The sequence below is a fragment of the Mycteria americana genome, chromosome 1, assembly GCF_035582795.1.
Source record: "Mycteria americana isolate JAX WOST 10 ecotype Jacksonville Zoo and Gardens chromosome 1, USCA_MyAme_1.0, whole genome shotgun sequence".
Lineage (NCBI taxonomy): Eukaryota > Metazoa > Chordata > Aves > Ciconiiformes > Ciconiidae > Mycteria > Mycteria americana.
The window spans coordinates 68,078,360-68,094,287 of record NC_134365.1 but is presented as its reverse complement, the minus strand read 5'-3'; the positions used below and the strand labels follow the sequence as shown (position 1 = coordinate 68,094,287).

The 15,928-nt window shown below is 43.3% G+C and overlaps 1 protein-coding gene across 1 annotated transcript in view; it reads right to left on the bottom strand.

Moving 5' to 3' along the window:
* Positions 1-15,928, bottom strand: part of TMTC1 (transmembrane O-mannosyltransferase targeting cadherins 1) — a 147,356-nt gene that overhangs the window by 18,613 nt on the left and 112,815 nt on the right. The window contains exon 12 of the mRNA XM_075504034.1: positions 6,476-6,619. Coding sequence (XP_075360149.1) covers positions 6,476-6,619 — 144 coding nt within the window. The remainder of the gene's footprint in view (positions 1-6,475; positions 6,620-15,928) is intronic.

Genomic DNA, 15,928 nt, shown 5'->3' with positions numbered 1-15,928 from the left:
GTTTTCTTCCAGCATTGCTCTGCTTTATTGCCATGGAAAACGGAAAAGGTTTCCTGAACAAAAATCTAAGGGTGTTTATTTACTTGAGCTACAATTTCTCCAGTATCGCTCTGTATTTCTTTCCTTGAAAAATGAGAAGGTTTCCTGAACAAACATCTAAGGATGTTTAGCTGGACTGGAACAACATTTTCCTTGTGTTGAGTGTACAAAGAATATGAATAGCAGGGCTTACAAAAAGAAACAAAGGGCTCTAGGACACAGAAAATATGCGAGCACCTTGCCGCTTTGGCCTTAGATTTCATCTGAGTGGCATGGTCAAGTAACCAGATCTTGTTTATAAGGTGCAAATTTCAGCTGATAATGTATGTGGCTTTGCAGATTTTTTCCCTTTCTAGTTGTGTAACTGGAAGAATATTTTGCCTGTGCATTAAGCTAAGTAAAACCAGTTGTGCTAGTCTTTTTCTTCTTCCAGTGGTGTTCCATATAAATTACATGAATGAAGCAAAAACAAATAAAGAACCACTTTTCTCCTACACTAATTAAAGACTAGCTAGCTTGTCAATTTATAAAACTTTTGGATCCCTTGGCTGGAGTTTCATGACACATTTTTATAAATCAGAAACAGATGACTGCTTTATAAAGGTATTGATGTTTGGCAAAAAAATGTAAGAAATGCCAGCTACAGAAATAAAAGGATTAAGTGATCCACTCAGCAGCAGTAAAAGTTCCCATTAACCACAAGCATGCACTCTGAACATGGGGCAGCCCTCTTAATTACTCTTTCTTTCAAAATGGCCTTTTTTTTCCCATCTGATCCAAGAACAATGTTTGTCTCCTGAAAGTGGGGATAGAGAGGGAAAGATTATGGCATCTTTTTATGTGACAGACTGAATTACATTAAAAAAAGCAGATCCAGTAGTTTCTCAAAGGGCTCAGGCCTGCAAGATACCAAGCGCTCTGGCCAAGCACTTAAACGCATACTTAACTTTTATGTATGCAAGTTGAAAATTAATTACTGGCTGAAGTGCTTTCCTGGATCAAGGCCAACACTTTGCAGGATCGAGGCCGTCGCTTATATAAATCTGCAATTTGGGAGAGCACAGAGCATTGGAAGAACAGTCCGATACGCTAATTTACCATAAAGTGGGGATCTGGAGCAGGAAAAGCTAGGTAATGTATACCTTTGCTATGACAGAGAGAGGGACAAATTCAACTGACACGAGCAGTCTGTGATCACTTAATCCAATTTTTCCCCAAATTACCTTGCCTTACAATGCCCTCTCCTGACTCCCCCTTCCACTCGAGCTCCCAGCCTCCCCTCTACAATCAAGCATGCTTGAGCCAAAAGCAAGGAACAGCTCTTTCCACCGGCAGCATCTCTTCCATATTTTTGCAAGTGCCCCGCGGTTGGAGAAGCATCGGCTTAAACCACTCCCCAGAAGTCTGGCGACGCGCGGGGCTGTGTGTGGGCTGTTAGCACTGGTGCAAATTCCATTTGCAACGGAAAGAGTAACCTAGGAATTAGTGCTCTAGAGGACTTTTTAACTTTCAAGATTTGTCTTATTTTGTGAAGTTAGTTTGACTGCATTAAAGCCAGAAACACAGGACTCGACAAGGGCTCCACAACTGTTCTGAACATCTCATCTTGGTTTCACACCATAATCCAAGGGGAGCTTGCAGTGTCTAACTCTGTCTGTCTGAAAGAAAGCCTCTAAGCCTGTTTGACTCCCTGGTTTAAAACTGATTCAGATAATTTAGATGCACTCCTTTGTCGTTCATCTATACTATGTGGATGACACCAAAGTGGGGGAGCAGGCGATACACTGCAAGGCAGGGCTGCTTTTCAGAGGGACCAGGTCTGACGGGAACCTCATGAAGTTCAACAAAAGCAAATGCAAGTCCTGCACCCAGAGTGGGATAACCCCATGCACAAGCACAGGGTGGGGGACGACTGGGGTCCTGGTGGACAACAAGTTGACCACGGGCCGCAATGTACCCTACATGGCAAAGAAGGCCAATAGCGGTCCAGGGAAGTGATTCTTCCCCTTTATATGATACTTGTGAGACCACTTCTGGAGCAACGTCTGTCCAGAGTTGAGCTCCCCAGTGCAAGAAAGGCATGGACTTACTGGAGGAAGCCCAACACAGGGCCACTAAAGAAGGTCAGGGCTAGAGCACCCGTTGCATTGAGGAGAGGCTGAGTGAGCTGTGCCCGGAGAAGAGAAGGCTCAGGGGTGACTTCAGTGCTGCCTGCGACTACCTGGTCAGAGGACACAGAGAAGCCAGAGCTAAACTCTTCCTAGAGGTGCATGGTGACAGGACAAGAGGCCACAGACGCAAGTAGGAACATGGGAAATTCTGACTAGATATAAGGAGAAATATTTCTCACCATGAGGATGGTCAAACACTGGAACAGGTTGCACGGAGAGATTGCAGCATCTCTGTCCTTAGAGGTATTCAAGATTCAGCTGGACACAGCCCTGAGCAACCTGATCCAATTAGACTTGCTCTGAGCAGCGGGCTTCACCAAATGATCTCCAGAGGTCCCTTCCAACCTAAGTTGTTTTTGTATTCTACTGTAAATTTGACACTGCCAGAGTTTGGGTTTTTTTATGACCAGGCTACAATGTGTATGGGATACTGACGGATAACTACAGCACTTCATGCAACACGGAGTATCCTAACCAGAGACCATCCAGAAAGCCAGATGCAGTATCACTGAACGTTATCACTCCGTTTGCTCCATTGAATGGAAGGAAGGAATGTTTCACTCTCTGAAAAGATCTTAAATCTCAATACATGTAATATCTATCTGATGTTTTTCAGTATCTTCAGACAGTTACACAGGCTTGTGTCAGCACACTCACATACATACATATCCAGCAGCCTGTATCGGAGAGGGCAGACAGTCCTCCTTCCTCTGAATAGATGGGTTTGCTAAATTTGGACTAAATCACAGCAACAAATGCACAGGACACCTTGTGTGTTAATCTACATTCAGAAGAGAATCAGTCCTTTGAATAAACTCAAGATTTCAGTGGACATTGTTTCTAGGCATTTCACTTTCCCCTTGAAAATGCAGCCATAACACTCTCAAAGCATGTAAGAGTTATGAGGCTTTTCTTCATACGAAATAGTGTACTGAATATTGGAGTGCTTTAGGTATGGATAGATACAGTACTGCAAATAAAAAGTTCTCTCCCATTCTTCCTGCAACAGAAAGCCCAGATAAATATTTACTTCAAATGTCCATAATATTTTATTTCTTGTCTCTTTACAGAATATCCCACACGCTATAAATTTGTGAGGTACTCTGAATAATATTTATCTTAGTTTTTCAAGCTGTATCTCAACAAAACTGAATCTATATAGAGGAGTTAAATATTTATATAATGGGAAACTTCAAAACACAACACAAGAAAGCAACATCAGGCTGCTCTGTGTCACTGATCACGAACCACAAAAGCGGAGAAAGAGGTTTCTCACTTTTAGGTAGGCCATAGGTCTATTTTAACTAAGAAATCTGTTGGCATTGTTTAATTATCTACTCTCCAATATTTATATTATGCAAGAAAATGACGACATACAACTTCATTTTAGGATACGTAAACAAAACCAGAGGCTTATTCAGCCATTACCCTGCAATGCTTCCTGAGAACATTCATCTTCTGGCACATAGCTGTCTTCATTATGTGCAAACAGAAAAAGGAAACGTCCTTTTTCATCTAGGACTTCTGCAGAAAAAAACTTAAAAATTCCACCCTGTGGTCCTCAAAACAGACTTTTACTCAAGCTTAAATCACAAGCAATGGATGCTTAAGTAGAGAGCTTATTTACAGGGAATAATGAGAGGCAGATTCCCACATGGGGATAGCAAACCCATCCTTCCAAAAAGCCTGGAGTTCCCCTTTCTCAGCACTCCAGAGGACGTGAAATCTAATATCTACCATCAGATTTCCAAGCTACGAGCAGGGCGGGTATAAGGAACTCAGGAGAATTCAATTGGGAATTCCTCATGCCAGACAGTTTCGTTATGTGTCTCAGTACAAATAGTGCTGTTACTGGACATGCCTGAAGAGTTGCAGATCTGGCTCTTCCTGACCTGCACCATGCACTGAAGCCTCTGCAAAGAGGACAGAAAATGCTTTTATGGCTTGACCATTTGTCGTCTCTCTGCCACATGTTTAAAAACCAAAACACTCTTCATAATGTCTCATAGCACAGCCAGAAAGTACTATCTGCCTGTAATGTTCTGCAGATTTTCATTTATTACCTAGATTATACTAGCATTTAACGTCTGCAGAATACTAGTTGCCCTATATACATATATATGAAAGGATAATTTGGAGAGCCAGGTAGAAAACGTAAATAAAGACAAAGTTGTAGGAAGGGGGAGCTTGAAATCTCTGCCTCCTTCCTGTCCGGTCATCTCACAAGTCACCTCATGCTCCAGCATGGCTGATGATCGCTGCTAAGTTGATGGATGATCCAGGAAAGGCCCTGGCAAAGGGGTTTGGGCTAGTGTTTTAGGGGAGACATTCATATAGGATCTGCCTGCACAGCATCTGCTGTACATATGCGCTAATCCCTCCACCGTGAACTCTACCTATTTTTTAGCGGGTTTTTTTAAAGCTGAACAGGGAGATGAGGACACCCAGTTTCCATTATAATTAATACTATTGGTAGGTCCAGATGCACTAGGTTGTTTTGGAAGCCTAAAAAAAAGTCTAGAAAATGGGAGCAAATGGGTATGGGAAAAGGGCAGGTGGAACCTGAGCACTTTCTTTTAACGAGTTTAGCACAAGCATCACACACCTTTAACATACTGCAATGTATGGCACCACAGAAGGATGCAGAGCTTATACAGTCCAACAGGACACACAATATCTTAACTATCACATTAGGAAAAACAAGACATATTGCACACAAAACAAACAGCAGTTCTAAGAGATTATCCCACATGTCTCCTTTGTACTTTGCCAGTGCAACAAATCCAGTTTCCACCCATCTGCTGGGTCATAAGAGCCCATCAACAGGCCAGATTTAAGCGTTATTGACATGGAATGTCCTGGTGCTGCTTCTGGCTTACATCCTTTTGTATTAATATTTTATATTTAAAAAAAAAATCACTGAGAAAAATAACTAAGGCAAACATGATGGATTAAAAGGACAATATGTATTTTTAAACAGCATTGCCACCTAAGATTAATTTCAATCAACCAAATCTGATGAATAATACAAAGACCTTCCATTTCTCTTGTAATAAGACTGTCCTTACCATTTTCCTTTCTTGTGAGTATTTCCAGTAAAGCACTCACCTACTTTCTATGTAAGAATTACTCAGCTGCCATATTCTAACCCCAAACCATCAGGTTTACTTGTAATATTATTCTGATAACTTCTCCACTACCAAATGAACCAGGCAGAACTTCAGCAATACACTTAATATCTGTCATATAAACTCACACTCAAAGTAACATTTCAGAACCAGAGAGATCAAGTATGTTTTGATGAGACAGTGCCACTTTAAAACCACCCAACACTAAAGCTTGATCTGCTCTAAAAGATTTACCAGAGACCTATTACCAGCAGAATAGGTGCAGTTTATATCAGCAAAAATGTACTTTTACTGCTGTAGCTTATGCAGTTCTGTCAGTAAATAACACGCTGTCCTCACAAAAACAAGGGGGTTTTTGCTGGTGCAAAATAGTAATGCAGGAATAGAGAGATATATTTTTTTTTAATTGCACCCCTAGCAGATCTTATCATACTGGCAAAGCTTCTTGTGTAGATTTAAGTTCAGTCTTTAGATATGGTTAGACATTAATTTGCATGATTATGATCGTCTGCTATTCTCCTGGCTAAAGGCTGACACTCCAAATAACAATGAGTGAAATTATGAGCTGATTAACTTGTTTTCTTGCTCAGCAGAGTAACTGTATAGGGATGTAAGCCAGCTTTCCCCTCAAATCCAGACCCACCCCCTCTACAGTGGGATGAACCTTCTGCTGCTCTGAGCATCTCGGAGTTTGCCTAAACTACGCATCGACCTTCCATACAGCTAATGAGGAGAAGTGGGAACTTGCAGAGAGGGATTTGTTGGATCTGTGTTATTTATTAGATCTGCATCAGATGCCTGTCTTTGAACAACATGGCTTGCTCCGCTGGAAAGGCTTACACCTCTCCATTGAGATGGGAGGCTCAGGTGACTAGTTGTGTTTAGACACCACATTTTTTGATGCCTGATTTGGAACAAGTGAATTCCCTCCAGCTGAAACACAACAGTAAACAGCTCCTGAAGTGATGTGGCAGACAGCAGAAGGATATCCAAACTAAGCCTCATCTTTGTGCCGGCACTCTTGGCCAGCAATAAGAAATGATGCCATTCCTCCACCAGTTGGCACAAAAAACTACTTTGGTGATGTGTGTAGAGAGAACGTGAATTTCCTTGGTGCCAGTTCTGCACTCAACTTACTTGAGCAGGTTGCCAAGATTGAAGAGAGCTCGATTGTGCTGAGGGTTTAACTGAAGGGCTCGTCTGTAGTAGTCCTTTGCCTCCACCACGTCTTTGGTCAACGTCCCCAAGTTGTTGAGAGCGCTTGCATGACGAGGGTACAGTCTAGGAAAAATGAAATATCAAGTTACAGACACTCATTAATTGACAGATAAAGTTGAGGTCACTAAAGCTGCCACCACTGCTGTTTGGCACTCGGTAGAGTGAAGGATGTCAGCTAGGAAACACTGTTTTCCCTTCATTTGCTGCAGGTCCTGATGGGATCCTGAGGAACCTTTTCAACTCCCAAAGACATTGCAAATCAGATCTTCTCCTACAGTTCCTGTATGCCTCCAGGGCAAAAAGGAACACTGAACAGCTTTGAAAGCCTATTTTACCCTCCAACCAAAAGGCAAAGTGACTAAAGCAGCTGAACGTCTTTATTCAAAATGTTTTTCAAACAAGCAAGAAATGCTTTGTCAGAAATATGTTTCCAATGAAAATATGTTTTGACATATACAGAAACCAACACAACACTGTTTAAATTGATCTGTTTTGTTTTGGTTTGGTTTTTTTTAAAATAAGTTTTCCACAATAAAAGTGATAATAAAGTGCAAAAGGAAACTTGAAATCAGCTGTTGAACAATGTTTTCAGGACCAAGCAAAATGATAAAAAAATCTGGAAACAGACTGCTTAACAGTATGAATTCCCTAAACTCCAGTTGTATTTTTTCACCACTTGGTTCGGTTCTCCTTTTAGCTGATCTGTTGGTCTTTACATCTACCTGTTTCAGTTATAACACTACATATTGGGCCCAGTGCATCTCTGTTAAAATTCTCCAGGAATTAAGAAGCACGTCATGGTCCAGTCAGCTGCTTAAATTCTCAAAGTTGTGCTCCTACATTAATATTTTTGTTTGTAGGTCTTTCACCAGAAAACTCCAGGGGTGAAAGTGATCCAGGGCAAGATTTAGCAGCCTTTGTGTTACAGATGGGTGAAAACTGAGGTTCATTATGATAAAGAAATAAATCTGTGACAGTAGCCCACAGAGGTCCCAGGCAAGCTGGGAGACCGGCTGTGTGAGTATATCTGATGCTCTGGTATGGAATGGTGCACAGGTGCTTGTCCACTGAACTCCTCCAGACGATCATTTCATCCCTGACAGGGAGGAAGCAGGTTAAGATGGTCAAGGCTTCAGTTTGAGAAGATCTAGTTGCAAATCCTGCTGCCACTACAGATTTTCTATTTCGGACCAGGACAAGTCATCTGACATTTCTTTGCCTCAGGTCCCTGTTCCTGGGAAAGTGATGGGGATAATGATATTAAAAGCAGTTGGCTATGATAGCCCAGGGTGCAGCATGAGGATGGGCATTTACAGGAAGAAGAAGGGATTAAGACTCTGTGATACAGTCTGACTCTAAAGTTTGCAACTGTTTTTAATCTAAGACTTTCCATGGTGGGTTTTTTTTTTTTGCCTGGAGTTTTTCATTATGTCAGTTCAGCCCTGGGAGTTTCTGTGCTTAAGTACCATGAAAAATTTAGCATTTTATACACTGCTGCAACATTTGTATCAGTCACATTTTCGCTCCACCACACATAAGTGATTCTGGCAGGCTCTTACTTGGGGGTGAAGCTGGGAATGCACGAAGGAACTCCGGGAGAAGTGGACACGCGCCGGTAACAAACCCAGGATGCTTCCTACAACTAAGAGAAGAGCCCCAAAATCCTTTCTACACCCAACACCAAGCCTAGCTGACAACGACTGCAAAGCCACATAGTCGAGGAGAGAGCGTTCAAGGATGCAGCCACATATGCTTTTTAAAACTTTGCCTATTATACTGACAAAAGATAAATGTAGCGACCACCGCTCACAGTAACTAACGACTGCAGACTCTGTCAGTATCCCTCAGGTACAGATCAGCATCCCATCTCTCAGAGGTAACCACTTCTGCTGCAAGCTCTCAGGTGCACTTTGCGTGTCTCAGGTGTCTGCATTGCCCAGTGGCCCTTCACCCACGCCACCTGCACTCCCTGCTCGACTGGTTTTGGAAGAGTTCCCGAATTGATCTTGTCACAGAGGAGCAAAGAGTAGGAAATCCAAGGCTAGACTGCAGTTGGCACAGAAGCAGCATCACTTTCCATCACTGAAGCTACCCAGTGAGCCTGCGCGTTTCGGGATGTGAGAGGCTGCCTGCACTTGGAGAAGCAGCAGCAAAGGACAAGACGGTGATGAGGGTATAGTGCTGAGTCCTGACCTTGGCCCTAAAATCCACTGGTTATCAAGGCTAAGCCTTCCCAGCTAAAGCAGGCTGGGAGAAATGCTTTCCACAGCAGCAGCAAGGGAGCAATGGAAAGGACCAAGCTTGCTTGCTCTACACCACTTGGGACGCAGCTCTCTGTGATACCTTGACCAGGATCTTGAGCAAAGAACATCCTATCTTCCTCAGGGCAAATGACCGGGGGCTCAGCCTTGTTTCCCATTTCTTCCATGGGATTTTGACACTGTTTTGGACCAAAAAAATTTTGGGAGTTGTATTTTTTAGGCTTTTCTTCCAGTTGGCTACAATAAAAGCCGTCCACTACTTCTGTCAGTATTCACACATAAAAACAGCTCTAATACCTGACATGAAGTTGCTTGAGTTATGAGTGGGCAAAAGTATTTCAGACAATTCGTGGGAAAGTCAGAAACAGATTAACATTTTACAGCCCTAAACCTGATAGTTTTGCTCTCAAACTTTCAGAAATTAATTCTGTTCTTGGCCTCTAGTGCTCCCATGACATTTTAGGCCCAGGAGATTTGCTTGCACCAATTTGGAGAGGAATGAAAATTCAAGATTAAAAAAGAGAACTGATTTCACCTTTAAATTGCACAGTTCTGACCAGCAGCTCCATAAATATACCTCGAGCTCAGCACTAAAACCTCTCGACAGCAAATCACAGGATGCAAGCACGTCTCGCATGTATCCTGGGCTCTATTTCTTGTGTTTCACATTTATTCATTACATCTCATTGCCCTTTCCAAGAAATGTAAGTGAAAAACCAGAACCTCAGCTAGCACAAATTGTCAGCTTAAACCCGCTTAGCATCTGGCCCAAAGAACTTCTGACATTTGCAATTTTACATATCTGAACAAACGTTAAGAGAAAAATCCGAGCGCAGTGAGATAAGGCAGTGTTGTTGGGCTTTGCCATTAGGGTTCAGTTCTTCATGCTTTATGTGGAATATTACTTCATTACGGTGGTAGAGCAAGATGCCACTCAACTGAGTTCAGCCCAGAGCATAACCAAGCCCTAACAGAGCATCACCTCTAATGAAGTAACCAGGGCCAGAGCCTGAGCCCATGACCATCCACGCTGTTACACTGTTAACATGGTCCCTAACCGTTTTACACCACACTCAAATAGTTCCCAGGAGCGGTCCAGGACTGAGCCCAGACCAGGGTCTGGTCCCAAAAGCCAGCTTGGGCTCAGCCACTGTCTGTCGGAGGATACAAGCACTTACTGAATGCTTGCAGGTCAATTTATGCCAGTTGGCCTCAGGGCTAGAGAATGAGGCCCAGGCCCTTTTTTATTTATTAATACTATGATGATGATGCCTAAAGGAATAATGGCTTATTCAAACTACCCTCTGTTCATGCACACCCACTGCTGTTAATAACAGCTTCCTGGGGATAAAACCAGAGTAGAACAAAGTCTCATGGCTGGATTTACAGAGCATCATAAAACTTGACCACAGGTGACGAATTAAAGCAACATTTACTCAAGAACTCTCAAAATGTTTCTGCAAAACTTGCGGACACACCATTTGCAAACTGGCTTGCTTTTTGCAGTATGCGATCTATTATTTTGATGAATGGTGGCACACGTACCTGTTTTTCCCATTTTTATGTTATCGGGAGGTTTGTGCTGTTTTTCAATACTTTTGGAATTGGTCCCAATGATTCTCGATGTCTACCTTGCTTGTTTTGACCGTAAGCTCTCTGATGCAAAGATTGTCTCTTCCGCACGTGTATTTATTTCTTGGAAGGGTCAGAAACCCATTACCAGGACAAGGAGGTCTTCAGTTAACCTGAAGTGTCTTCACGCCACAGTAATGATAATACTCAGAACCCAGACCTTGTTTTACAAATAGCCAAGACACTCTGAGACGCAAGGAATCAGTTGTTGGAACATATATACCTCATTTTGCAACTTCTCTTAAGAAACAAAGCTTTCTATCTGGACACACATGAAGCTGTATTTTCCTTGCCACCACCATTGATAATGGTAACAGTGTGCAGGCAATATCCTTCTTGCTATGCATCTGATTAGGTAGAAATTCCTCTAGGCTTCACCTAATCAAATGCAAGTGCTGCATTATTTATGAAAGCAAGCTGAATCTCATTAAACTTATTCTACGAGAAGCAGTTCACGTAAAAAAATCAGCTTCTCCTTTCTTTTAGAAATCAGAATAATTTTCTTTAAAAACCTACATTCACAGGTAATTATAATAGAAGTCTTGAAACGGCAAAATTACATTAAAAGAAAGAAAACCAACCCATAAAAGTATATTTTAAATCAGACTGGGATTTCATTTTTGAAGAGAAGACAAGTGGGATGTTTCCTTGTTGCAGAATGAACAATTCAAATTATTCCTCCGGTGCTGTATCTGCAATTGTCAGAATAAATTTAAGCAGCTTTCCCTTTAACTATTACAGGTATACACTGCACCAGAACTCCTGTTAGTAATTATCCCCCCTTCTTTTAGGCTAGCAAAATTCCCTCTAATACCACTGAACAAAAGCCTTATTGACTTGCACAGTCAAGAGATTTCCAGTTTCAAAAGAAGATACCAGGCATAAAACATATACAGTCATCAAAACGCTGATGACCGTTTATTGTGCTTTTTAATTTAATGCTGCTATTACCTGAAACATTAGTTTAAAAAAAAAAATGAGGGGTTTTGTTTGGCAACATATCTGAACTACAAGACAATTCCAGAAAAAAGAGAAAGGGAGGGAATTTGTTGTCATGGCTACAACCTATAATCCATCAGGAATTTTAATTCTTTTAATTCAGAGCGAGAGAGACCACTTAAACAACTGGCAAGCTCTGCTCGCAGTCCTGCCTTTAAACGGCCCTTGGGCTGGTGCCAGAGGTATTCAGGGGGCAAAAGGCATTAACGTGGCAACTCCCCGCTCGCTCTTAAGAGCGTTATGTGGTTTTTGCACAGCCCTCGCTGTGCAGGGGCAGAGAGCAAAAGGGGATGGGGCCAGGCTAGTGTGCAATTAGCCTGGGAAACTACCAGGAACAGCACAGAAAAGGCTGCAACGCCAGCTTTCAGGGGTCTGGGCAGCCCCCCGCAGCCACCGCATGATACAAGGGGTCATTGAAAGCAGTCCAAAGCAACCTCTCAGAGCTGGGACAGCCGTGAGATGTTACGCACCGGGGTGACCATCATTAACCCATAGCAGCAGCAGAAAGAAAAAACCTGCCAGCATCATCATGCACAACATTCAAAGGAGCTCCAAGCGTATTCATTTCTGCTAGAGAGAAAAATCAGCAACTGATTCAGCTGGGGAGATCTAGCGTGCCTGGTTTTTGTTAATGCATCTTTTGATTAAAGAATGCGATTAAACCTAGCACTCGCGGGGAACGCTCTACCTTTGAAGCAGCTGTGATTAATTACCACTGCTGAGCCACCGTGAGAAAACAGGTTGTGTTACCTCTCTCATGGTAAGAGGAGAAGAGGGGGGTTGAAGAGCCCTGGGACAGACCTCCTCTCACCGGTCCTCCACACCGCAGGATGCCTCCCTGCTACTTGCTCTCGGCTCTCCCGGTGCCTGCGCGACCCTACCGCAACGCTCAGCATCCACGGGGCTCTCACTTCAGCCAGATTAAGCGCAGAGTCAGGTCTTAATTACCCGAGCCCAATTACTTGCTGGCAGCATGGCAACTTGTTTTCAAGGCATGTTTTGCCCCATTCCAACACACCCTGTAGTACTTTATTGGCATCATTTTGCCAACCAAAGTAAGAATGTTACGTGAGTAATGTTTCATCCATGCCAAATTTTCACACTACGCATTTTATATTTACTCCGGTATACTATTTCAAGCCAATTTTCCAATTTTAATATTACATCATGCTAATTTTCATGTATTTACGTAAGTTCTCAATAAAGCTTTATGTCAGGTTGAATTAAAATTTGACTTGATGTAATTCCGAGACCAGTCACCCTATGGGGAACAATCCTGTGCTGGCAACAACTTGGGCCATGGGCTCACAATAGCACGGCACCTTGTTCCGAGAGCTGCTCTACAAGATGTGGAGACGTGTAGGTCACGGAGCCAGATCTTATGTCTTTCTCAAAAACACTTTCGATTTGCAGCATTTGAATTCCTTTTATAGAGGGAGAGATGATCCTGCAATATTAAGCAGCAGCTGGTTTTCTCTTGAAGAGTTTTAGTAGTTGCATCAATATTTCCTCAAAGGTAACACCCTTCAGCTTGACAGAAGGTTTGTGGCAGGCTGGGATTTTTTGTATTTTTTTTTTTTAAACGGAAATCCTGTTGAAAGTCAGGCAAGTGAGAGATCTAATGCTTTTAGGTTCCTTTGAAAGCCTCAGGCATAATCTTCTTCAGGGAAAGCATGACAAAGCAGCCAGACTCTTGGCTGTATGCAGCATGGCCCGGTGCTGGGTATTACATCACACCCATTTCCACGTACTCAGCTATGAGGTGGTCTGGATCAGTGCTTGACTCAATGCTAGGAATAAGGCAGGGAGTGATCCCACCCCAGCATGGTGCCGGGGGCTCTCAGAGCATCTCCGTGTGGTTCTACAGGTCCCGTTAGGGTCCTTGCTGGCATTACATGCACCAGCTCAGGTCCTGATGGAGGTCCTGATGGAGGTCCTGCTCAAGAAGTCAGAGGAGGGGGTGCCTGATCACCAGTGCCTACGGCTATTTCAGACACCCACCCCCTGCTGCTGCTGAAGGGCAGGGGGGTCCCCACCCACTGAAGGGCCTTGGGTACCCCAACCCACCTCAAACGTCTTCTACCTTCTAGAGGGCAGAAGTCACCCACGCTTCAGCACCGAGCACCTACAACATGGACACTGAGAAACAGTGCTCATCTCTGCCACAGTTTCCCACGTGGCCTAGGACAAGTCTGTCTCTCAGGGTCTCCATGCCCCGTCACTAAAGCGACAATAACACTTCCCTTCCCCATCCTGTTGCCTCTGCTCACAGCACAAGCCCTCTGTGGTGATGACAGCCTCCAGCTACGGTCAGTGGCCAGCACAGCAGGATCTTGATCTTCTGGCTGGGACCTCCAGAGGCCAATTTGGTATAAACAGTAAGTGCTGAATCGCAGCCAGGGATCAGTGGAAGGAAGAAAACAAATTTGTAGCACATTAAACAATACTACAATTTATGGATTTTCATTACATTTTCAAACTTGGGCAGGGATAGAAGCTTCAGAGTTAGAGTTGAGGAGAAAAAAAGGATTTTAAGTCAAACAATGTCACAGCTAAATATAAATAAGTAAAACCCTTCCTGCTAAACTCACATGTTCCCCGCAATGTTGAGGCAACATGAGGTTATCAAACTGGGCTACCTGCTTACGCTCTCACATAAAGAATTCACGCAGGATCCATGTAAGTCCTGAAAATCCCAGAAACCACTCAAACCCAACAAAGGACTAACAATTCACGACATGCCTGACTTAGTGACAGCGCGAACAGTGCCGGCGCCTTCATAGAGCCCACAGAAACTAGAGGGACACCACAGCAAAGAGGAGACCATTAGGCGAGTTCTTCAACCAAACCGTTACATGAGGAGGGGAAATAACATATCTCTCGCCTAAGCAGATGGGGTGAAATCACGCCTGTCATCTCCCAGGGTTCACAGGTGCCAGAGGAAGCTGTACAACCCGCGATCATGGCTGTCTCTCAGATGTCTGGGGGTTGCCTCAGTCTTCAGTGTAAATCAGAGCAGCCCCATTCCAGCACCTCCCAAATTGCTCAAAGGGGCCTTTCAAATGTCTGGGGATAAGCAGAATACCTCAACTCCTCCTGCCAAGCCTTCACAGAAAGTCTCAAGGTTATCGTTGACAGACGCACACTGGGATCCAATTTTTCTGCTGCCCCTTGGTAAGGACCAGCGAAGGCAAGTCTCTGATGATTTAGCACAACAATAATCAGTGCTACCTGGTCATTCTTTGAGAAAAAATGGTCACACAAAGTTTTCATAAAGACAAGGCAGGCAGGCTAGGGGAAAAGAAATGGCTGTAGGAACAACAAATAATTAACCCTTGGATTTGAGGTTCTCGTTAGCCAAAAGTGAAAAGTAGACTCAAACATCTGCAAAATACAACCGTAAGTTTCTCTCTGTATAGCCCACATAAAAAATGAAACAGACCTCTTGTCCCAGTAAGACAACATCTTTACAGCTTCATTAGAGAAGCATTTTCCATTCCCCAGATTTTTAGCATCAGTCCCTGATACGTAAGTAGCCAGAGCAATGACACAGTGGCTGAGGAAAGCTGTAGAGCAGTCATCCTCATAGCTATGAGGGCTCTTCTCCAAAAAGATGCCTTTGAAAAGCCAGCAAGTCCCCAAAGGACAGTGTAGAAGGACCTGCACCCGCGACAGAAGCCACGGTCTAGGAAGGGACCCTGCCTGTAAATACCAGATATACGTACACGTGCATATCCCAGCAGGGACATCCAGTTTCCATCGCTGTCAATGCAGTTACACTGCACACATACTGCCTCTGCATCAGGGCTCATGGTTACACTTATACCAGTTTGGTTTTGAGTAAATAAAAGCCTGTGCCTTGATTGATTGGTATTTGATCAATAAAAAGCAGAAAAACTGAGCAGAGGTGGAGTACACCCCAAAACAGGCAAGGATTAGTGCTTTATAGAAAACAGGTTTGAAAATAAATTACGCTGGCTGAACTAATTTGGCCATCATCCCATGCACCGTGTTGTAAAGGCCATTAAGTCTCTGATTCAAATTATCAGGCAGCCTTTTCAGCCATCAATTACTATTAAATCACTCAACAATTTTGTCTAGCTTCAGAACAGCCACCACATACGTACACGAGAGCACCAATTACCCCAAAAGCCTATTGTCAAAGGGTGATTCAGAAGAACACCGCGCAAAGATGTTTCCAACAGCTTGGACGCAATCTGCCTCAAGTCTGTAACATCCACTAACACAGGATATTATGTGAAGTCTCTATGAAGATGTTTCATCAAATGCCTAACCAGAGGGCTTGCTCCAAGGGCCTGACCTAAATAACATTAAGTGTCAGAAGGGCACTCACAGTTTTGGGAGCAAATGCAGCCCTGGCAGTCACAGCAAAGCAGCGCTGCACATTTTTGACTCACTGTAAAAACAGGCTAACAAATGGTGCTGGTATTTTAATTCTTTCCAGAAATAAATCACAGAT